At 40.1% G+C, this 25,200-nt stretch overlaps 1 protein-coding gene across 1 annotated transcript in view; it reads right to left on the bottom strand.

Moving 5' to 3' along the window:
* bcan (brevican) overlaps nucleotides 1–24,981 on the bottom strand; it is a 30,089-nt gene extending 5,108 nt beyond the window's left edge. The window contains exons 1-11 of the mRNA XM_042489814.1: nucleotides 24,645–24,981; nucleotides 23,256–23,551; nucleotides 19,755–19,925; nucleotides 8,823–8,911; nucleotides 8,116–8,508; nucleotides 7,205–7,379; nucleotides 6,380–6,507; nucleotides 5,120–5,413; nucleotides 3,214–4,380; nucleotides 2,084–2,833; nucleotides 1,081–1,302 (exon numbers count right to left, since the gene is read on the bottom strand). Of these exons, the coding sequence (XP_042345748.1) occupies nucleotides 1,081–1,302; nucleotides 2,084–2,833; nucleotides 3,214–4,380; nucleotides 5,120–5,413; nucleotides 6,380–6,507; nucleotides 7,205–7,379; nucleotides 8,116–8,508; nucleotides 8,823–8,911; nucleotides 19,755–19,759 (3,223 nt within the window). The 5' untranslated portion in view covers nucleotides 19,760–19,925; nucleotides 23,256–23,551; nucleotides 24,645–24,981. The remainder of the gene's footprint in view (nucleotides 1–1,080; nucleotides 1,303–2,083; nucleotides 2,834–3,213; nucleotides 4,381–5,119; nucleotides 5,414–6,379; nucleotides 6,508–7,204; nucleotides 7,380–8,115; nucleotides 8,509–8,822; nucleotides 8,912–19,754; nucleotides 19,926–23,255; nucleotides 23,552–24,644) is intronic.
* Between the last annotated feature and the right edge of the window lie 219 nt (nucleotides 24,982–25,200).

The raw sequence follows: 25,200 nt of genomic DNA, 5'->3' as shown, positions 1-25,200 counted from the left end.
TAACATTTTTAAAATTTTGAATTCTGCTGCTTTCCGGTGCCTTTCACAAGCATTTAACCCTTTAAACCTTGATTTCTTCAAAAAATATGAAAAAAAGGCAATGAGAAACTTGGTAAAACTGCAAGAAATAAGTAAACTTACAGAATTATTATTTTTTTAAAGCTAGGGGGAAAAGACAAAAGCTAGGTAAAAAATATATTTATTATGATATAATGATCATACATTACATGTTTAAAATTATGTTACACCATTATTATAATTATAACTTTTTCCGAGTCATTTTTGTCATTTTTTCAATAAAATATTTAAAATCATTTTACAGAATTATTATAATTATACCTTTTTTGTTTGTTGTTGTTTTTACTTTTAAAAAAAATAATTTTCAGAATTTTTCTTGTACTTTTTTTGTTAATTTTTTAAAATATTTTTTGGGTTTAATTCTTCTTAAATTGCTCATTGCCCTGTTCCCCTGTTTTCGAAAGAAATCTCAGGGTTTCAAAGGATTCATTTTAAATTAAATTTCCCTTCCTGGAGACACCAGCAGAGGGAGATGTTACATCAGGTTTGAGGTCGTTTCTTGTCTTTTTTGTTCTCATTTTGCTTTGTTCTCTTTGGGTCCAAACAGCTGTGTTTGTTGTCTCCATGTCCTACAGACTATTTTTTTTTTTTTACTGCTTTATGGTTGATTTTATTTTCTGTGCTTTTATTCTCAATGTTTTTTTTTTTTTTTACTATTGTCCCATGAAAAGCAGCCTTTCTGGCCAACTGTAGTACATTATAGAAATGTTATTTATATGCAAACAAAAAAAGAAAAGTAAGGAAAGAAAGCAAGAAAGCAAAAGTAAAGAGCAGAAGAGTAAAGTAAAGAAAAGTAAAGTTTGTTATATTGCAAATTCTAAATACAGATGGAGAGATCTTAATTTGTATTGTAAATACATATCGGGTACAAATATTGGTTATCAGTGTCTTTAACTACTAATCATTGGTAAGACCAATAATTTACCTAATTACCCTAATTTAAATCCCCCTCTTCTGTAACAGTGAGGATCTTCCTGCTGTGTTTTAGTCTGTGTGTGGTACCTGACGTGGCTCCTGGTCTCACAGCAGACACTTTGGCCGCCGGCAGCGAGGCCGCCAGCGCCGGATACTGTGGGAACACGGTGGGAGCCATGACGGTCACGTCGCTGCTGTCGGCGGTGACAGTCGGACCCCTGGCTCCCTGTTCGTCCGGACGCCATGTGCAAACTTTAACTTGAGGCTCGTCAGTGCTGCTCTCCCCCTCAGCTCGCTCCAAAACGTGCTCTGTTCAGACAGTTTATCATCAAAACGTTATGTTTTTATCCCCTTAGAGACTTTTTGGGGCATTTTTCATTCTTAATTTCTATGATCATTTTGTCTGTGTTCATGCACATGTCATGAATTTAGTCCAGATTGTGTATTTGAGTACAATCAGTGAATTTCCAGCTCAGCTCCTACAATAAGTCTAAAGTACACCGTGGAAACCAAATAGTTACATTCAGACTGTTAAGGTCAAAAAATGCTCCATTGAAACCCATTCAAACTGACATTTTTGATCCCACAGCCATCAAAGCAGAAAAACGTGACTTGTATTAATTCTGGGTGTCATTCTGGGCTTTTGACTTGGAATTTGTCATTTTGACTATTTTCCACCTGACGATGTAATTTTGATCATATTTGGCACATGGAGAAAATACATGCTGTTTCCACTCAGTGTACTGTCACAATCAATGTTTCTGATCATCACTGACATATCCCAGACTGTGGTAATAAACAAAATCTATTTTGTATGAAGCATATTGAAAATAATTAATTTGTGAATTATTTTTTCATCTAAAACATACTTGGCAACATGAAAAAAAACAACCTTGCAATCGAAGGGAAAAAATTCTGAAATGTAATGAATATTTGTTATTTATGATTAGGACTGATGTTCGTTAAAAAAATAAACTCAATGAAAGCAGAAAATCATATAAATGTACAATATTTTTTAAGGCTTGATTTTGTGCACGGAGCGATACGAGTGTGTGTGATATCAAAGCGGGCCCTAAAGGGTTAATCTCACCATTGATGTTGCTGGTGGTGATCTCGGTCTCGTGCTCACTGGAGGCGTCCTCAGTGTCCTCGGTGGCGGGCGGCTCGGCGCTGGACTCCCACTCAGAGCGAGACTCCTGCGGCGTGGAGGAGGACGGCTGCGGCTCCCAGCCCGCTGAGAGCGTCAGATGAGGGATCAGAGTGATTTTTATGTCTGACGGAGGAGGAGCGTCAGTGGCGTCTTCATCGCCGCTTCCCTCAGACGTGCGGTTGTCTGAGAGAGCTGGGTTTGTCAGCAGGAGATGTGACGTGACCTCTGAGCTTTCTCCTGACGCCTCACCTGATCCCTCTCTGACTTCTCGCTCCGGATCGCCGTCTGTGAGATTTTGGGTGGTGCTGAGAAACACCTCTGAGTTTTTTTCGCCTAAAACCTCCTGCTCTAGTTTGTCCTGGATGTCCTCTGCCACAGGTGACGTGTTGCTCTCAGGTATGAAGGTGATAATCTCCGGGGAGCTGGCCTCGACCTCCACCGAGGGCGGGGACAGGGTAACAGGTACGGGTGATGTCATCAGAGTGACGAGATCGCTGTCGAGGACCGGAGCGTTCACGCTGGAGTCTTCTGTGGCCGTGATGACGTCTACAGTGGGGGGTTCTGATGAGTGGACGTGTCCGCTCTGGTCAGTCGGATCATCTGAGGTGCCGTCGGCGTCCTCGTCATCGTCGTGGACCGAGATGGACGACTCCGCGGTCACACGTGGAGGCTCTGAGGTGTGATCATCAACTGTCAAGAAAAGGGGTCATCTGAAGTGATGTGTTAAAAATTTGATGGCAATTTTTTTTCTTTAAACATTTGTGGCAATATTTTTTCATCCTTTAAATTCTTTTGGTGATTTTGAAAAACTATTGACAATATAATTTCTTTAAAACTTTTTGGCATTTTTTAAAAAACAGTTTTATTGATTTTTTTTCTTAAAATCTTGGGCATTTTTATTTTTTCTTCTGTAATGTTTTGGCTTTTTTTTGATCACTTTTGTTTTCTTTTAAAATAGTTTGTGATTTTTAAAGGGGGGTTGGTGGGTGCATTAACATTCAGGGCTGAAGCTTGGACACTAAAATAACTTTGATATAACCTCCTAAATTTGTTATTGTCTTTACTCTCACCTGAGTCAGGTGTGGGGACCTGCTCAGAGGTAGCAGAGGTGTCCACACCAACCGAACTGTGAGTCTCAGAGTTTGGCGTCTCCGCGCTCTCCTCTCCGGACTCCTCTCCTGTCAGGAGGCTCTCAGGTGTCCTGGGATCAAACGATGGCGGCAGCGTGTTGGAGTGAACGTCTGTGTCCTCGCTGTGGGGTGAAGAGGTCACCGCTAACGTCTCCTCTGCGGAGGCGGCGCTGGTCTCCTCTGGCAGCCCTGAAACATCAGAGGAGGTGCTGGCAGAGACGAGCTCGGCCTCAGACAAGACATCCAGGTGGACGTCTAGAGTGTGGTCCTCCTGAAGGACGGGAAGGTCGCCGTTCTGTGGGAGCACCGCGGAGCTGCTGAGGAGCTCATCGACGTCAGCTGCGGATGTTGCAGCTGGAACGTCGGAGCTCTCAGTCACAGAAATAAGAAGCTCTGAGGGCCCTGTGCTTTCTGAGGGCCCCGTGCTTTCCGAGGGTCCTGTGCTCTCTGAGGGTCCCGTGCTCTCTGAGAGCCCTGTGTTCTCCAAGGTCCCCGTGCTCTCCGAGGGTCCTGTGCTCTCTGAGGGTCCTGTGCTCTCTGAGGGTCCCGTGCTCTCTGAGGGTCCCATGCTCTCCGAGGGTCCAGCGCTCTCCAAGGGCCCCGCGCTCTCTGAGGGAGCCGTCACACCAGCTGAGGGGACAGACGAATCCTCAGCAGCCTGCAGAGAAACTGTTGGAAGCGTGTTGGACTCGTCATGATGTGCGTTGTCTTCGGGTGCTGGCTGATGGGACTCCGGGTGGCTCTCCTTCTCTATCACCTCCCAGGTGTCCTCTGTGGACTCCTGGTGCTCAGGTGAAGGAGGGACAGACTGATGAATGTCCACCTGGTCATAACCAAACGTTGGAGCCCGCACCGGGCCCTGCTTCACAGGGTTGGCCGTCAGGGCATGTTGGATCTCTTCGCCCCCCTTAGTCGTCACCTCCTCCTCCTCCTCCTCCTCCTCCTCCTCGTCCTCCTTGGCCGTCAGCTCCTCCTCCTCCTTGGCCGTCACCTCCTCCTCCTCCTCCTCCTCTGCAGGATTAGTTAAGAAAACAATGTCCTGGCCAATGTCCTCCGGCTCTGTGGCCAGAAAATCCTGAGGAGATTCTGTGTAGGGGCCATTATCGCCTGGAATAAAGAGCAGAATTAGAAAAATGTTATTCATACAGTCCAGGATTTGATTGGACCGGTTCCTAATGCCACGACGGGAAAAACCTGGTGGAGAATTTAGCAAGAAAGCTCATTTGCATGTTAGAAAGAAGAAATGGCCTAAGTGATCTTCATCATAACAGTTAGAGGGTCATTTCAATATTTCATCAAATGCATTTCCTCATGTTTTTGTGTCAAAGTGACTAACTGGAAAAGGAACTTAAAAAAATGGTTCCAGTTCTGAGAGACAGAGAGAGCTGGAGCAGTGACAGTTTATGCCATCAATTTACGCCCATTAAAAGTGCTTTTTTTGTCAGTGATAGACTCCGATTGGTATGGCATCAGGAACTTTTCAAATTCATTCTCAATTTGTTGTTGTTGTTTTTTTTAATTTCCTAATTTTGTTTTGCCTCAGATTGGAAAAAATGTTTTCCTTGCAAAAAAATTCAATTTTTTTTTGCAATTTTTTTCTTTTCTCGCAAAACCCCAATTTTCTCCCTCCCAAAAAAAATTCTCGCAATTTTTTTTCTCACCAATTTTTTTTTTATTATTTCAAACATGAAACTTTTTTTTTTTTCATCTGTGAAAATGTTTTTTTCTCACTTGCCCTTCAGGGCTTCCATACAAACAGGCTGCAATATAACTACTTGGATCATGTTCTAACTGTCAGTAAAATAAATAAAACAATAATAAATAAACCTGGTCGCTGTTCTCTTACTTCTGAAGCAGTAGACGTCGTGTCTGGTGTGGGCCTCGGGGAAGCCCGTCTGGTTGCTGTAACGGTAAACCGTTCTGACGCCAGGCTCGCCGCCCCCGCAGCGCTCTCTGGGGGTGACGATGGGGTAGCGCACGCTCCCATCCGCCAGCCAGCCAGGACTGCAGAGGTTCAGTCCGTCGTTCCAGGCCGCGTACAGCTGAGCCGTGGTGACCAGCTCGGCGCCATGACTCAGACAGTATGCCTTGGCCTCCCAGAAGGTGAAACGCTGGGGGGCGGAGCCATGGAACACCTCACCTGTACACCAGGAGACAGGTGTGTCAGCTTCTGATGATCTTTTCTCAGTGACTTCGCAGTGGGTTTTTGAGTGGAGCGTCATCAAATGATTGAAATCAAGAGCAATAAATGATTATACGCTTTTTATAGATATATCTTTATTCTTATTTTGGTAGTTTGGGTCATTATTTCTCTTTTTTCCTTTATTTCACTCACTAGTTTTATTGTTGTGATCGAGAAACGAATCAGTGTCAGTGAGAAGGTTGTAAACAAATACATGGCCAAAAGTATGTAGACAACATTAAAACCATGTCTGTGTGTATTTGTGTTCCACTTTCCATTTGCTGCATGTAGATGCAGCGGGCTGTAGGTCGTCAAATCCTTGCTGCTTTTTGCTATATTATTCTATTTTTTTGACTCCTTGGACCCTTCTGCTGAAGCACAACTTTTCAAATGATAATAGGATCAATAAGAAAGTTTTTCTTTGGAGTAAAGTGCAGAATTCTCCATGAGCTGCAGAGCTTCATGCTGTCTTTGAAGAAGATGAAGTACAGTACATTTATTAGAAATAATTTACCGTGCAGAGTGAGAACAATAAGAGAGAAGTTATTTGCTGCATTTGAAGAAAAATGGTTAAATGACATCTTGTCAAAACCCAAATTATGAACATAGATTCAAATCCTAATTATGTCACTGAATTTTATGTTAAAGCAAACTTAACAAGAAGTCAAAGATCTTTAGTTGCTCAGTTCAGAAAAGTAATGCAATGAATTAAGAGCACCTTTGATGAATGAAACAAATGCTCAAAACCCTGAAATGAACAAATAATGTAAATTATTAATAACAAAGAAATGTTCATGCTGGTAGGTGGCTGTCAGGGCAGTTACGGCACAGCAGTGTGAAAGCAGCTTAACTGAAGAGAATCTGCAAAATTACAAAAAAGTGGAAAAATAAGGTACATTTTAAGAATTCCTTTTGTTATCGTACCATTGATATTCTCCACGTAGCAGTAGACGTCATATAGCTCATCAGGCTCTAACAGGCCGTAGTTCCTCACCCCTGGCAGGCCGTCCATGTCCCCAAAACAGCCCTCTCTGGGCGTGTGGATGGGATATCTGCGGAGGGAAATGTTGCAGTCAAACTCCTCTTCTTTCATGATGGCTGCACTCCAAACATCACGCTCAGCTGCTCTCTGAGCGCTGAGGTATGAAGAAATGTTTAGTTTTAGATCAGACGAGAGCCTCTCAGCTGCTGGATGATCAAACGTGAGCTGACTGAGAGGTCCGCTATCAAACATGCGACCTGACAGACCTGTACGCTGGACGCTCCCTCAGACACACAGACAGCGGTGTGTCAATGTTATGTGTACTGGTTGTTCATTTATTTATTCTATTTTTAATTATTATTCTTTCTACTATATTATTGGTACACATATATATAGTTTTCATGAGTTACATGTAAGTAAGGAAGAATATGTAGATTTATTAGTTAATGAATAATGGAGGGGGAGTCAAATAGGTTTATACTTCGTCTCACTCCTTTTCGAACATTAGATTTGACTGTTTTTTTGTTTGTTTGTTTGTTTGTTTTTTATGCACGATTCTTTTGTTGATTTGTGTGTTTATGGTCTTGGGGAAAAAAGGTACATATTTGAAATAAAAATTTAAATCAATCAGGTCAGTGTTGTTTTCGTCAGACTGCATGAAGGATTGAGGGCTGTTTACAAAAACACGCTCAACACCTGAGACACAAAATGCTGAAGAGGCCCGTTGATCTGGTGAGGCGTGTCCTGTGTGACATCAGAGCGCTCACCTGACTGAGTGGTCCGACAGCCAGCCGGCGTCACACTGCTCGTACCCGCTGTGGTAGGCGGCCAGCAGCTGCTCCGGAGTTGCGATTTCAGCCCCGATCTCCTCGCAGGCCTCTCTGGCCCGCTCAAAGGTGAAGGCGTAGCGGCTGGATGCATCTCGGTAATGGAACACCACCCCTGTAATAATCAAAAAACAAAAAACAGCTTTGGGATGCTGTCATGTTTTATGTGTTCATGTTAGAGGCAGAGCAACCAGCAGGATGCAGGAAAAGTTCTGTTTAGAAATTATGCAAATTTCTGAAAATTTTGGAAAATATAATGTATTAATGAACCACTTTTATGTAAATATTTTTAAGAGGCCAAGATAATATATTAAAAGGTCTCAATATACAATTCTGGAGAAAGATGATTGTTGCATTTCATTCTGAGGTCGTCAGTTACCAACGGCCCTGATGTAAGCGTCGCCAAACCGCCAGCCTGAAAGGCTGATGACTTTCTTTCTTTCTATCTCATATTGCAGCTTTCAGTGTATAACTGTAATATATATAAACATAATATTTCTATAATAATCGCATAATAATCGCATGATTGTCTATAGTGAACTCGAAATTAATCGCAAATTAATTGCACATTTTTTATCTGTTATAAATGTACCTTAAAGGGTTATTTTTCTTTTTTTAATACTCTTATCAATATGGGAGTGGACAAATATGCTATATATTATGTACATAAAATATACAAATACACATGACTACGAGCTGCTCATACATGAATGGGAGCTGCATTGCTGCTGATTACTGCTGCATCCCTTTCTGATTTCCCAAACTGGGCCTGAGACTGAGGACCAAAGAGACTTTCGAGTGCACGGTGGCAGACAGTAACACTGAAAGTTATTTCAGTGTTTCTGTCTCACCTTTGACCTTGACCTGAGCCACATCGTCGGCGTCCTCCAGGCCCTGCTGCACCTCGCAGCGGTAGAAGCCGGTGTCGTTCTGCCTCAGGCTCTCCAGCCGCAGCGTGAGGTCGGCGGGGGAGTAGGCGTAGTTGAGCAGCGAGGCTCGCTCTTTGTAGGCCTCGCTGACTCTCACCCTGTCGCCACGGGCCACCAGGATCTCTGTCTCCCGGCCGTGAGTCAGCACGCTCCATTTGACCCGGGGGAGGGACAGCACAGCGTGGCGGCCGTTGGTGGACGGGGACGGCGGCGGGTGGGCCAGAGACACCAGGCAGGGTAACGTCAGAGAGCCGCCTAGCACGGCGACCACAGGCGGGGTGGCAGGGATGGTCACATGCAGCAGCTTCGAGTCATCTGAGGAGGACAGAGCCTTAAAGTTAAAGGTAACTTTCTGAGAAGTCGAGGTAACACTGACGCCACTCTCATGTCTCCATATTCTCCATTCAGTCCAACTGAAGGACAGGACACTGAGCTGTATCAGTCTGATGTCCTGCTGGGACACTCAGACGCCCTTCAAAACAAATGGCCTCCAGGGAGCGCGTCAGCAGAAACAATGAATGACAGGAAATGATTAAACAGCACCCCGTCGCCCTCACAGTCAGAGGTCACGTATGATTTAATGGAGAGGTGGGTGTCTGTAGCGGGACAGAGAGGGGAGGGGTGCGTACCTGAGTCGTGGTGGTGGGTAGAGGACGTCGGCAGGACGAGGAGACAGATGGCACACAGCAGCACAGGAAGAGACACATCCGGTCTGCGGCTGAAAGACAAAGTTTGAACTTGAACATAACGAGAACCTCAGACTGCAGTTTGGTTTTAAAGCTCCAGCGTGGAGGATTTAAGGGGACATTTTGGCAGAAATAAATATAAAACAATAAGCATGTTTTCTTTAGTGTATCATCAGCTGCAAATAAGAATGCTTGTGTTTTTGTACCTCAGCAAGCGCCGGATTTAAAATAGACGGGTTTCCATCACAGATTTGATATTTTAGAAATGTGGATAAAACTCAAAGTGGAGCTGACCGTGTTTCCACTGAGTGATGTTGTGCGACTTCTCCTCTGGTGATAACATCCCAGTAACCATGGCGATGGATGTTTAAAACATCAGCAGCTTTATTTCTATTGCAGCCACCGCACTAGCCGTCATTATTTCCAATCCAAGGCCGTGTAGGCGAGTTATGGAGCCATAATGGAAAGGTGAGCCCCTCACTAATTGATGAGAGAAAAGTGGTGACCATGTTGAGGGTGAGCAGCCCATCCCCAAATTGCCAAACTTCAGTGGAGATTCACTGATTTTTGACATAAAACTGCTTTATTCAGTGTTTCTAGCTGTTTCAATCGCCTGATTTGTTTGTTCTGGAGAGGAAGAGGCCTCTGTGGATAATTCAGTTCCTGAAAAATGTAAACAAAGGAATTCTACCTGGGAGAAGTTTTAGCTGGTTGCAATCTGTAATTCACAGCTGGACGCCACTAAATCCCCCTCAATTTTACACACTTCACCTTTAAAGTGAACATATTTACAAACAAGAATTACCATACAGCCAGCTCAAGCAGAAATCTTTGTAACAAAGTGAAATCTTGATATCAAATCTAGATTAGATCTTTCGTAGATATGTTTAAGAAAACAGTCATTGTTACATTGTGACCAAAATTCCCAGATCAGCTGACACAAAGTGAACAAATCAAAAACACCAAATATCTGAGACGCTGATCTATTAGTTGGTCTGACCCAAAGAAGTCAGTTCAGACGCTCACAACAGAAACACATATTGACTGAATAATCGCAGCCATTCATCAAATGCAGAGCAAAGAGGTGGCAGGAGGCCGATTTTCTTCAAACATTTAAACTGCAGCAACCAGTGAGCTGAGATCAGAATCTCTACAGGAAAACAGATGACTTTATCAATCACATTGAACACTGTGAATACAAATTATTCCTCCTGCATTCACAAACTTTATTAAGTGTTATTTGGTGTTAATTTTCATTGTTTTAGACAACTGTGTGGTTGTTTTAAGGTTGTGTCTAGGATTGAACAGGCCTACAGGAAAGAGCCGGGGGTGTCGAGGGGTCCCCTGGCCTTCAGTTGTAAGATGTTACTCAACTAACACACACCAACCAGGAAGAGACTCAAGACAACCACAAAGACACTAAAGACCACAGAGAGATGCAAGGAAACAGCAAAGAGACACAAAATAATAACAAAAACAGGCAGAACAACCACAACACGACATAAAAAAGACATGAATTACCAAAGTAAACACAGCATTTTCTTAAATTGAGCCAAATGGGTACAAAAGGCAAACAATGACCTCAATGAGACAGAAGATGACAATAAAGAGACACACAAAGAGACACAAAAGGTCAGAAAAGGAGACACCAATCAACTAAAAAAGACACAAAATGAACTCAGAGGACCCAAATGGCTACAAAAAGACAAAAACAGCCACAAAAAGACACTAAAGGACCACAAAGACGTGAAAATGAAATGCAAAGACACAAAATCACTAAAACATAACGAAAAATACCCCAAAGAGACACAAAAGGCTAAATGCATAAACAGGACCACAGAGAGTCACAAAAACAATCACAAAAGGACCACAATAATGCATGCAATACATGCAAAGGAACTTTAAGGAGACACAAAACTTCAAAACCACAAAATAACCACAAAGAGACAAAATAACCACAAAGTGTAAAAAAACAACCAAAAAATAACAAAAAAATGACCCGCAAATAAATACAAAATTACCTCAATAAAACAAAATTACCTCAAAGAGACACAAAAAACATAAGGACTACAAGACACAAAACAACTAAAACAGAACCAAAACAAAATTACCTCAAAGAGGGCCAAATACCACCACAAAACACAAAGTGACCACAAAGAGACACAACACAACTGAAAAAGACACAAAATGACCCAAAGGGGACTCAAAAGACTATAAAAATACACAAAACCACAATGAGGAGACACAAAAGCAGCACTAAATCTGTGTGCCATGGCTCCTGTGTGGGTCCCTTTGCATATCTGTGCCCAGGGGGCCCCATCGTCTGCGTGTCCATAATCCACCCATGCCAGGATGAAATCTTTTATCTGTTTGTGTTGGCAATTGTATATTAATTGTAAAAAAGCCTAATTCTGATGTGTCTTTCGACACTTTTTGTTCTCTGTCTGCTGACGATCTTTAAAAAGAAATCTTTGCTCTCACTGAGACTCTCCTGGATCGATAAAGAAATTAAACTGTTGTGGTGTAGATTTGATGTATTGCTTTAAATTAATCAATAGTTTTTGCAGGTTAAAACTGATGTAGATTAACTAATAATTCAATCAGTAATCACATTGTAAGGATAATAATGAAAATAATAATCCCCGTTCTTTCGAATCTTTCAGATAAACATGCTGGGATTTTAAAAACAATATTGACTATTTGTGAATGTTTAATGGATTTTTAGTGTGTGTGTGTGTGTGTGTGTGTGTGTGTGTGTGTGTGTGTGTGTGTGTGTGTGAGACGGACGGACAGACTGGGACAGACAGAGGGACTGTGTGTGTCCTTGGAGCTCTGTAGCTGCTGTGAGTCAGACTTGAGGAGCTGCAGAGCGTGAGCTGAATTCTGATTCCCTAGAAACTCCCCGGAGGGTCGGACTGAAGCCTCAAACTTAACTTGATTTAACATTATTACCCTCCTTTTATCCTCCAGCATTTTAACTTTTTTCTCCCCTATGCTGTGTTTCTTTGTTGTTTTATAATCCTATTTGTTCCTTTATTAAGACTTTTTTCTTCTTCTTGGAAAAGTTTTCTTTTCTCATCAAACATGCTGACCAGCCACCTCAAACTGTGTTTAAATAGGCAGCGATCCAACAGGAGAAAGTCTTCAGATTACCAAAAAGCTGCAAACACTGAGGGGTCTTAACAGGAGTGAGAGTGATCAAATTCTCCAGAATCAAATCAATACTCTCACTCTGATGTGGAATAAAATCATTCACACACTCATTTTCCAAAGACCTGACTACTGTAACTGATTTTCACGGTTGTACAAATCATGCACGCTTCATGCTGTGCACTGATGTGATTGGCAGTTGGAATTTGGTAGAAAGAAAATAGTTCCTGCATGAATCAGCTCACAGCGAGGTCTGCAGATTATCTTGAGTAATCTGGATAGACACATAGATGTTGAGCTTCCTGTGTTTTAAAATTGATTTTAAGATTTTACTGATCACTTTTGAAGCACGTACGGGTCTAGCCCCAAAATATATTTCTGAAATGTTGACCCCTTATGAGCCAACATGCAGCCTTAGGTCTTTTATTGAACTAGGACAGTGCATAGTAATCAACATATGAGCACTAAGCATCAATGTAAATATGCAAAAATTAACGCAATTGCTAAATTTCATCCATAGTTCTAAGGCAGGCACCGTAAAAAACAGACCTCTCATAGACAATACATTACAAATGGACACATTAAAATAAAATAACATAATTACCTACAATAAACAGTAAAACAGTTGAGGCTCAATCTAAAGGAGACCATGCTTTTGCCATCAGGGCCCCTCAACTTTGGTAACGACCCGCCTGAAGAGATAACACCAGCCTCTCGTTCATGAAGAGATGCACCGAAAAAAAATGGAAAAAAGAAAATAAAAACGTGTATTGGAGATGGACTGTTGGTTCGCAGCCTGTGATTGAGATTCAAGACTGACCCCTAAAAGAGATTACTATTAACTTGGAGTCCTGCTCGTCCCCGTGTCTCTGAACACATGTGCATCTCTGTGGTGGAGGCAGGAGGTGAATAAATGATGTGAGGCTCCAGCCGGACAAATGAAAGATAAATAAAGAAATAAATAGTTGAGCTGCAGGCTGGAAGAAGCAGCAGCAGTTTTTGAGTATTTTTTGTGTGTTTGACAAAACTTTCTCTGTCAGCTCATCCGGGCACAAACGAACCAAAACAAACAGGAAACAGCTGGTAACCTCTGACTCGGCACCGAATCCGCGCCGACAAGGGCGAGACCTGTCAGCGCTTCACCTGAATGAACGAGCAGCTCACCTGGAGGCGCTGAGCAGACTGTTTCATCTTTTATACAAACTCTGTTACAAGAGGAGGACAGCAGAGAGGAAGAGTTCGTCTCTTCTGAGGACAAAATAAACCACAGACAATCAACGACTGCTTCCGTCTGACTGAAAGGAGCTTTAAAATCCAGCTGACGAAGCAAATTCAAGTTTGTTTTTGGGTCTCAGCAGAGAAACATTTCTAATCAAAATAGGATTAATAAATAACCATTAAACCATTTTTAATGCCTAAATTTGGCTCTGTAGCTTCAAAATGAAAGCTTTGAGGGCAGAAATGCCACTCAGGGTAAAGCTGGTCGTTTAAATCATTTTACTGCAGACTGTAACATACCCAAATCCACAAGATTTACATGTGAAAAAGACAAACAAACAAAACCCGCTGCTGAGTTATTATGAAGCTGTCTTTGTGAGGCTAATACTGACATTAACCATTGGAAACCTGAGCAAATTGGCTCAATCTCAAATCAAACCCTACAAGGTAATGAACAACGTCACAAGATATTACCATAAATTAGCAAGGAATTAGTAAAGCCTTGCAGAAAAATTCCCTGAAAATAAGCACACATGAAGGAATAAACAAAAAATTAAATTTTAAGGAAATGGCTTGAAAACATGTAAAAATGTGAATGTATGATCTTAAATATGTAATAATCAAATAATTATTGTCTAATATTTTCTCTTTTTGGCTTTTTTTTAAACTAATTTTCATTTCATTATGTTTCCTAATTTATTGCAATTGTCATCTCTTGCAGAGTTGCTCGCTGCCTTTTCAGCCAAGTTTCAAACTAAATCAAACTAGTTTGCTCAGGTTTGCAAAAGGTTTCCATACAAAACACAAGAAACTGATGACAATGCAGATTTCAAAGGGTACACACTTGTAAGTTTAAAAAGTCTAAAAACAAAATTAATACTCGAATGCATCCCCAATTATATAAATGGATCCCATAAGTTTATATGCAAGAATTAAGTCATAAAATTCCGACTTTATTCTTGTAAAATTCCGACTTTATGCTTGTAAAATTCCGACTTAATTCTCATAAAATTAAAACTTTATTTCTTGTAAAATTAATACTTTTCTCATAAAAATTCTGACTTTATTCTCCTAATATTATGTCTTTATTCTCCAGTTATTAAGACTTTATTCTTCTAATATTACGACTTTATTCTCATAATACTATGACATTATTCTTGAAATATTATGGTTTTATTTTCAAAATCTTCTTTTCCAATCTTTTTTTCTTTAACATGACCCTATCCTCTCTTTAATACCACCTCATGCGAGCGTAAAAACTTTTTTGCCAAAGTGATGTGTTTCCATTAACTGTATTTTATATTTGCAATGTCTATTTTGGCAATTTGAAGGTTAATGTTAACCCACCTACTGACACAGATATACTATTTGCAGCAAGTTTAAAATCGATTATGTAATCAATGGCCAATTGTTTGGGGTTTTGGCGACATAAAACTTTGGCCAAAATTGATCTCCATAAAAATCTGACAGTGAGAGCAAAGCAGACAGTAAAGCTTCCGCTCCGTCAGCTTCCTGTCACGTCTCTGTCTCTCCACATCAAACTGACAAATTTGGCATAATTTCCTCTGACAAGCATCCAGCGTGTCTGACGATTCAAATCTAACAATGGCTCAAAGTTATCAGACATCAGCGTGACTCAGTTGTTCTCTGTCTAAGACACACACACACACACACACACACACACACACACACACACACACACTCTGTGTTAGGCAGAGGGTTGTATCGGTGAGGGGGGTTTGTTGCATCCCAGGCAACATCACAAGTGCAAAGAGAGGCATCACAAGTGGCTGAATAGTCAATGACTTCACCTTGAGGGAAAAGGCGGCGGGGGCCAAGAGAGAGGATGTTTGACCGCTCCGACTGCCAGGAGAGGTCATTTGAGGCTGGAGGAGGAGGAGGAGGAGGAGGAGGAGGGGTGAACTACATTCTTAAAGGACCGCAGCAGCTTTGAGAGTTTTTGTCTCTTCACGCGGTGTGAGACGAGAGAGCTGCAGCTTCAGCAGAGAGTCTGGAGCAGCATACAGACATTAGTACATTTAGATGCCTGAATTTGCGGCTTAGTATTTGCATTTCCGCTTAACGTTTGCTCTTCTTCGCTGCCTGAGGAGATAAACCGTGAAGAATCAGTGACATCTTTTAAATCACTTCTCAAAACTCACTTTTACCTTTATTTACTTTATTATTATTACCGCAGCAGCATTGAGAGTTTTTGTCTCTTCACGCGGTGTTTAGCTGCTCTTACTCTTTTTATTTGTACCTCATCTTTCTTATGTCCTGTTCTTACATCTTGTCACATTATATTTTATCTACTTGTTCATCTATCTCTTATCCATCTGTTTTTTTATCCTCTTATCTTTATTTTATCCCCACTGATGTGATGTCATCTTGTTAGATTTCCTCTTTTATTATTTTTATCCTTTTTATTGCATTTAAAAAATATTTTCTAAAAACTTCTAAAACTTTGCTTTACTCTTGTTGACCTTTGTATATGCATTTTGTTGTGGCCTTTTTGCTTGACTGTCCTACACCTTTCTCGGTTTGACTTGATTGTTGATATTCTTATTTTTCTATTTTTATTATTCCCTGAATTCCTCACTTTGCTTTGTCTCTCAAAGCACTTTGTAAACAACTTTTTTTAATGGTGCTATATAAATAAAGTTATTATTATTATAATTATAATTATTAACCCTTTAAAACCTAGTTGACACATCAGTTTCCTTGTGCTGCCTTTAGATGCCTTTAACCTGAGCAAATTTGTTTTAATTTCTTGCTCATTTTTGGGCCATCTTTTGTTAAGTGGCTTGTTTCAAAGGGTTAAAGCTCTGCTCTGGTTGCTGTCCACCACTGTTATGGAAGTCACTCTTGTTTTGAGTATTTTTATGCAGGCACACTCTCTAGTTATTGTAAACTGCAGTATTGTAGCAATTAACTAAATACTATTGGTTTTATATTAAGGTCTCACACTTGCTAAAAAAATTAAAATTTCAAAGTGTTTCCTATATAGTTTTTCAGATGCTGTCTCAGAGAGGTCACACACACTCAAAAAGCTGAAACACACACTCCTTTGCTTCTGCCTCTGAAGTTTAAGAAAGCAGAAACTCTTGCTGATCCATCGCCAGATCAACCCGACGCCACCACCACCGCCACCGCCCTGCGCCGTCCCCCTCTGCTTTCTCACAGTGAGGTACCACCGCCGTCACCCCTCTGTCCCTCTGCAGCCCCTCCATCACGCTGGCCCACAATGCACCACCTCGAATGAATCGCTCTGCCCGTCTCCAGGGGCAACCCCAACCCCCCTGACGGACGCACTTTGACAGGAAGCAGGGAGCAGCCGGGGAGGGCTGGAAGCAACCGAGAACTCTCGGAGAAAGGAGAGGAGGTCGAGAGGAAGAGAGAGCGCCCGTACAGAGCGCCGAGAGGGACGTGGAGTTCACGGGAATGCAGCAGCAGTGTGTGAGCTGCGGGGCAAAACTTTTCGAGAAGTGACAAAAGCCATAAGCTATAAAACTCTGCTCTGTGTGTGTGTGTGTGTGTGTGTGTGTGTGTGTGTGTGTGTGTGTGTGTGTGTGTGTGTGGTTGCGCGCATGCTGCGTGCCACAAGCTGATTAGGCAGCAGAATTTCAGTGAGCTTTAAAGGCTTGTATTTCTCAGACAGGGTGACAAAAAAATCCCCCAAAAACCCAGCAGCCGCGGTCTGAACTCATTCTTTAGTTTGAGTCGCATTTCTGAGGAAACTCGCTGATGCTGCACAGAAGCTTCACCTGCTGCTCGTTAAACAAACCGTGCAGCCGCCGCGCTAACCTGCATGACCCGTGGCCCCTGCCGAGGGTCGACTGCACCGTCCCCTTACTGAGAGACTCAACCGATCAGGGTTTAAAGCAGGGACACTAAACCTGCTTTGATTAGGAGACACTTAAAAAATGACAGGAGGTCAGGGGCCAATCACAGCAGCCCCATGCATGGTTCTACATTTTTAGGACATTGCTAGGATTTTAAAGCATTTCTTGCATTTAAGGACTTTTTTTTAAGGATTTAAGGACTTTTTTAAGGATTTAAGGACAATTTTTCTCACATTTTTAGGATTTTAGGACATTTTTAGGATTTTAGGACATTTTTAGGATTTTAGGATGTTTCTCAGATTTAGAGATGTTAATGGGATTCTGGGATGTTTCTTGGATTGTAGTACATTTCTAGGATTTCATGAAATTTCTCTCATTTTAGGATGTTTCTAGGACTTTAGGACATTTCTCAGATTTGAAGACCTTTCTGGGATTTTAGGACATTTTTAGGATTTTAGGGCATTTTTCTGATTGAAGGACTTTTCTCTGATTTAAGGATGTTTCTCGGATTTTAGGACATTTTTAGGATTTTAGGACATTTCTAGGTTTTAAGGATGTTTCTCGGATTTTAGGACATTAGGGTCTTAGCTTGGACCTCTGTTGGGGGGTGTGGGGGATCCTCCACTGCCCTTTTTTGATCAACAAGCTCTATTTTGATGCTGTTTTATGCACTCTGGCACCTTATGGATACTAAAACCACAAGAAACAATACAGTATCAATCACTTTATTTTTTAATGTGAATTAGAAAATGTTTAGGGGGCCACCTGGCACCCTGTCAGGGGCCAGATTTTAGTCCACGGTTCATAAGTTGAGTATCAGTGGTTTAAACACACCATGCACACAAGTGTCTAATATAAAACGTGTCTAAAATGAAATGTGTCTCTTTATCACCATTCCTACAAGACAGAAATCACTAATGAGGACAGACAGTGTTTCTGCTCAGTTTGACTCCAGGACTGAATATATTTAAAATATTGGTAGGATTTGGGGACATTTTTTGAATTTTAAGATGTTTCTTGGATTTAGAACTTTTCTGTGAGAAAAAAAAAGACTTTTTTTTCCCATTTTTTTTAGTAGAGCTGTTCTCGTCTAAATGTGGCCTTCATCTCTAATGAAAAAACATTTGAAAACTTAAACAGTTGATAATAAAATCCACCATCAAAATCATTATTCCACCTCCTTGCCGGCTCTAAGATACATCTGCATTTAGTAACACACACACACACACACACACAAACAAACACACACAACATTGACACAAACATTGACCCTGATCTGACCCCATAAAAAAAACACACACAGCAAACTTCCTGATGTGAGTGAGCGAGAGTTAACGGTACAAACAGGAGCAGCCTGACTGTTAACTGTTCTTGCGTTGTTCTTTTCCATTAGAAGTTCATTTTAGACGTGAAACATGCTGCTAACATGTAAACAAAGTCATAAAACATGTCAGTCTCATGCTCCTTTTTAATACGGTTAAAAATGCTTGTAGTAACTATTCGAGGTAAAATGTTTGCAGGATGCTGTTGAGGTCACCGCTGCCTCATTATCTCATGACACTTAACCTTTTTAAACCTGGTTCAACATCAGGTTTTGTGCTGCTTTTTAACGCATTTAGATCTTAGAAACCTGAGCAATTTGGTCTGTTATTTTGAAAACATGGGAAAAAAGGCAATAATTACAGATTTGGTTAAAAGTGATAAGAGACAGAGAAAAATTATTAGGAAAAATGTCCATATCATATTTTTATAATTGTATTTATTATACATTTAAAATGATGTCACAGAAGATAGCTTGATAGATAGATGACATTTTTCAGGTTTTTCATGATGTTCTTTTTTTTTGTATTTTTCTTGTTAATTTTCAATGAATTTTCTTGTAACTTTTTTTGTCTTTTCTCTTAATTTTTGGGCATTTTCAAGTAAAATTGCTCATTGCCCTTTTCCCATGTTATTGAAAGAAATCAAGCCAATTTGCTCAGGTTTCAACTGGTTAAAAAGGCTTCTCCACTGGCCACAATGTCAAAAGTCTAACAACTTTTTGCATTGACAATAACTATTTGTTAACTTGATGTATACAATAATAATAATAATTAAAGCTGCAAGCAGCGATGAACTAACAATAATTATTTCTTAACTTAACTTGATGTCTACAATAATAATAAATAATAATAATAATATAATAATAATAATAATAATAGTAATGACAATAATAATAATTGTAATGATATAATCATAATAATAATAATAATAATAATAATAATAATAGTAATAATAATAAAACACCAACAGAAACTGTTTTGATGACTTTAAATACATTTTACTTTTATTGTTTCATGTATTTTTATATTCTGACACATTTACCTCAGTAATGTCAGTATTTGATGTGTGTGAAAACACACACACATGCTGATCACTGATTCTGTCACTGCTACTATCTGCACGCGCTGCCTGTACACACACGCCTGTACTTGTCGCGCGTTTCTTGATTGATTATTATTCAAATTGGTCCGTTAACAAGTTCAAACGTCGCGAAACGAGAGAAAACGCATCAAACATGTTATTACAGTTATTAACCCATGAAGCACACGCGTGCACTTTGAAAGAGAAAGGCAACCTGAGCGTGAAAAATTAAGATTATATCAGAGAGATTTTATGCTCTTACTTCATCTTGTTGGGGCTCAGCTGTTTGATGCGCGCGTGCAGAAGTTGTCGGTGTCCTCGCGCAGCCTCCGGTCAGGTGCAGGTGGATGTTTGAGTCTGTTTTTCCGACACAAAGTCCTTCAGCAGCCTCTCAAAGACACACGGAGGCTGGACAGGAGTCTCGCGCACAGAGCTGAGGAGGTGAAGAGAGGAGAGAGTGAGCGGAGGGCAGCGTTTAAAGACCGACACCTCCTCCTTCACCTCCTCCTCCTCCTGCTGCTGCTGCTGCTGCTGCTGCTGGAAAATCATAATCCTGCTGAGGTACAAGGACAGGCTGAGAGGTGAACACATGAGGGCTGCTTGTCAATTCATTTTTGACTTTTTTCTGGCAGTAAATGTGGAGCTTCAGTCTGTGCAAAAGCCCCCAAACCCTCCAAACCCTCGCGCTTTTTTAAGATGAGGTGTGTGACCTTGAACTGCCCTGTTTCCAACAATGAATCAAAATAAATGCTTTGAAACCGGACCAAACTGGCTTCACGTAATTTTTTTTTTAAAAAAAAAAAAAAAAAAACATGGGAAGGCGATGAGAAACTTAAAATGGCCTAAAAAAAAAAAAAAGCTACAAAAAAATTACCTGAAAAAGAGAAAAAGGGGGAAATTTTTAAAAAAAAATATAATTAAAAGAATTCTAAATTTTGTTTTTTGGATACTTTTTCTCATTATTTCATCATATCTAATAATCCCTCGCTAATTTTCAGATCATGTCCTGAGATCATGTGACCTTTCATGCTTTTTTCCCTTTTTTTCAGTTTGTGGGATATTTCTTGTCAAGTTGCGCAGTATGTTTTTCCCATGTTTTTGATTTTTGATTTTTAAAAAAAATCGCAATTAACCCCTTGAAACCTGAACAAATGTGCATTATTTATTTTACTTAGTGATTTATTTTATTTTATCTAATTATTGCCTTTAATCGACAGGACAGTTTGAGCATGAAAGGGGAAGAGAGAGAGGAGATGACGTGCAGCAAAGGCGGAATTGAACCGCGGCCGCTGTGGCGAGGTGGCAGCCTCTGTGTATAGGGCGCCGCTTCAAAAACATAGAAAGGCAATGGGCAACTTTACAACAAATGGCCCAAGAATTTGCAAAAAATAAATAAATACAAACATGTTTCAAGAAAATCATTGAGAAAAAAATTAAAAAGAACTAAGAAAAGTAAAAGAACAAACAAAAAAAACAAAAACAAGAAAATAACCTTAAGATAGTGCTATATACACATACACACACACACACACACACACACACACACACACACACTTAGGTATATACAAACAATATATATATATATATATATATGTATTGCTCTGTAACAATTGTTTTAAATATAACTAAAAGAATTACAAATATAGATTTCCAGACGTTTCCCTCGTTTTTTGATCGTATCATATCATCCCCGAGCCAATCTGCAGATGTTCAATTCATGTTTAACTCTTTTTTTTATTTATTTTTTTTTTGTGGCTTGTCGGACATTTCTTGTCAAGTTTTTAAAGCAATAAAGTGCTGAAAGCAGAACAACAGAACTGGCATCAGCCAGGTGTTAAAGGGTTAAAGCTACAATATGTGACATTTTTAAGGTCACCAGGCGGCAGAGGAGCAAACAAGCAGCTGTCAGTTTACAGCTCCAGCAGCAACATTAGCAGACAGTCTGTTTATGTCCTCTGAAAACCTAAACAACAGTAAGGAAGCACACTGGATCCGCCAAAGAAAAAATAAAATGTTTCTTATAATTATGTGTCAGTGTTTCATTTTATAATGCTGTCTTATCATTAAAAGGAATCAAAACATACATTTGTGTGGTGCCACATTCACCGCTTTAAATGCAGATGAAAAAAATGTTTTAGCACCACAGTCTCCACTAGAAATGCCATCATCTGCTGCAAAAAACGCCTAATGGAAACATGTCCATTGTGGAAAAACTAATTTATCTCTAAAACGTTTTTTCGATGGCCTGAGGTGGTATTTCAGGCGATTGTAAAAAGCCATATATATGGAAAACCTTTTTTTGTGTTTTTAATTCCTCCTCTGCAGCTTTCATACGTGACTCTTTATGTTTCCGTGCATGCTGATCCTGCCTGCAGTCCGCTCTGCGTATGTTCTGTATGTGCAAAATGAACAAATTCCTGATGGCTCAGCAGTGGGCAATAAAAGCCGAATTATGCACATGTGGCCGCTGCCGGGCCATGACTAATATGATGTGTGCATGAAAAGAAAATCTGCAGAGTCAAGCTCCCAATAACTTGACCCAGGGGGGATCAAATCCATGAAATCCATAGTGTGTCCCCTAATGAGACCAAAGGCGCTCTTTCATGTGTTTCGAGGACTTATTAATACAGCAGGTGAACACTTAATCTTCTTTCATTTCAAATGTCAAAAGAACAATTCAAATCAATAATGTCAAAGTGCATTTAACAAAATCACCAAAAGGATCAGAGAGCTGAGAGATGTTTCTTATTTTCATTTCTCGTTTGGCCTCAAAACGGAGGAGAAAATCTTGTTTTTGACATATTAACACACCAGCAGCAGAAAATCCAAAGCCTCTTTTGGTTTTAAAGCTCTGGCTTTTACTTATGGAGCTAATAACGAGGCATCAAATCAAATTACTCACATTATTGCCCATGCACAAGGAGATTTAGGAGTGCTAAGCAGTATGGTTTAATCTCGACTTAAATCACATGTTGCTCTGCAGTATGTTTTTGCTCGGCCTCGTCTGAAACCTGAAGACTCAGCAGGTCCAAAACTCTGACAAACTGCTGTGAAAATGCAGAAAAATCCTCACACTAGTTTTTATTATTTTATATTATTTTATTACACTATATTTAAAATCATGTAACATTATCCTGACTTTTTAAGCATGTTTTCAAGATATTTTTCTTGTTTGTTATTGTTTTTTTTTATACTTTCCTTTTCTTGCTTTTGTTCAGGTGATTTTCTTGCACTTTTTTTGACTAACTAGTTTGGGTCAATTTCTGTTTGCCTTCTTCCCATTAAAAAAAAAAAAAAAAAAAAAAAAAAATCAATGAATTTTTTCAGAACTTTCAAAGATTTTTAACCCTTTGAAACCTGGATCTACATTGATATTTTTTGTTAAAAAAAGAGCAGCTTGGAAGGAAATGTCCTGCAAACTGTAGATTTAGATTATTATTTTTTTTTAAATAGCAAGGGAAAAATGTTGAGAAAACTATATTTATAATGAGCATAATTTTATTTTTTTTTTTTGCTTTTGTTCAGGTCATTTTCTGGCAGGTTTTACTAATTTGTTGCAAGATTTTTGGTTGTGTCTCCTCGTGAGTTGCTCTTTGCCTTCTTCCCATTTTTGGGAGAAATACATCCAGTTTACGCAGGTACCAAAGGATTCAAAATTTCAACGACTTTCCAAAAATTTCAAATATTTTCACTTATTCCATGACTTTTCCAGTGTTTGGAAAACGTGTTGTGTGCCGTGTTTGTGTTGTGTGTGTGTCCTGACCTGAACCTGTGCGTCCCTCAGTGACGAGCTGGCACTCTGTCGTCTGAGCTCTGAGGCCTCCTGAAGATGCTGCAGAGCTTTTATTAACTCGGTCTTTTTATTGTTGAAAAAGGCTTTCAGTGCTCTCCAGTTTGTTCTGTGGTTCCAGATTTCCGCTGAGTGGTTTGTGTCATCTTCTGTTGAGCACCTGAAGCTCTGCAGAGCTCACAGCTCCAGATTTTCTGGTTGACGAGATTCGGCTTTGCCAGCGACTCAGACTGTGACCGTCAGACGTTTTGGCATCCTGCGCTGTCATCCTGCACACAAAGAACAAACACAGGACTCGTCTTTCTCTCGCTGCCTCCTGTCCACAAACTGTCCAAAAAATACATGAATTCAGCATCGTCTCCAGGTGTCAAAGGTCAAGCTTTCCAAAATGTATCCTCACACAGATCCTCTGTGTGACCGTTGTGCATCATTTGTTGAGCTTTTCACATTTCTGGGGTGTTTTGTATCACCTATTTTCAATCTGTCCTGTTTGATAATTGAAACATCAAACAGATGTAGAAAACAAAAAGATAAATTTAACAAAATCCCACCAGAGAGCTGCACAGATAATCTCACAAAGTGAGACTCTTTACAGTGTTTGACACTTTGAGTGGTTCCTGATTTAAAATGAGAGCGAATCCGACTCATGGAGGGTTTCTTCCTCTTTAATGAGCCTTTCAGACAAAAATTTTAAAGAATATAACTCTGCCAAAAGTTTTCAAAAATGAACAAAAATTTTGAAGAAAAACTTGCCAAAAAATTAAAAGAAAAAAATGTTGAGAAAAAAAATCCTTGCCAATAAGTTTAAAAGAAAAATATGCCAAAAATATTAAAACATTGCCAATTTTTTTTAAAAAACATCAAAAATGTAAAGGGAAAAAAAAAAATCACCAAACATTTTAAAGTTAAAGAAAAAAAAATTGCATAATTGATTTTAAAGAAAAAAGACCTTATGCTACCGCTACTAAGTTAAATGTGGTGTCAATAATTAACATGTAATGCAACCCTAATTATTTACCTTTCAGACAGCATATTTCATATTATGTCAATTTTTGTAGAGTTGTGTTTGTATGTATGAACTTCTCACATTTCTGAGGTATTTTATATCATCATTCACACGGTCCTATTTGATAATTAAAAAATCACTAAACAACTGTAAATTTAAATTTAACTAAATCCTGCCAGAGAGCTGCACAGGCGCTCACAGAGACTAACACTGCCTTGTTTGCTGAGTCATGGCTCGTGGAGACTTTCCTCTCGGTGGCCGCAGCCCACTCAGTGTGGCTTTTTCAGGATGGACGGCGTGCTGTATAATTAATGAGCAGGTGTTAAATTCACAGCAGGTCAGTGCTGATCGCTCACCTTTCAGGACAAACTCTTTGGCGGAGAATGCAGCGAGCGGAGGATGGAGAGGAGGAGACGCCGTGATGATCTGAGGACAGACAGGCTGGTCCTGGACAGGACAGGAGAGGACGCACAGTGGCGGGTAGAAACAGCAAGATCCCCACATGATTCTGTACCTGGTCCAAGGCAGTGGTTCCCAACTGATGGGTCACTGTCCAAAAGTGGGTAGTGGGTTCATTCTTGATGGGCCGCAAGTGACTCGTGACCATGTCAAGTTTGGACAAACACACTTTATTTTGGAGGAATGTGAATATGCAGCACAGATCTTTTGTTTTGAAGTTTTGTTTTGTTTTTGAGAGCAGTAACTATTTTACCGTCCTGTTGTTGGTTTTATGCAGCCTGTTTTTTTTTGTTTTGTTTTGTTTCAGAAATTGGAGTAAGCTTAAGGGACTGTTCTTTATTTTTTAGAGGAGGGGTGTGGCTGCTAAAATTATTTTCCTTTGATGGGGGAAAAAAGAGTTTGTCTCAGATGTTGAGCTCAAGAACCGTCAGAAATGTAAGAAAAAAACAAAAA

Source organism: Plectropomus leopardus, chromosome 7 (genome assembly GCF_008729295.1).
Source record: "Plectropomus leopardus isolate mb chromosome 7, YSFRI_Pleo_2.0, whole genome shotgun sequence".
In the NCBI taxonomy this organism is placed as follows: domain Eukaryota; kingdom Metazoa; phylum Chordata; class Actinopteri; order Perciformes; family Serranidae; genus Plectropomus; species Plectropomus leopardus.
This window is presented reverse-complemented; position numbering and strand designations above follow the sequence as displayed.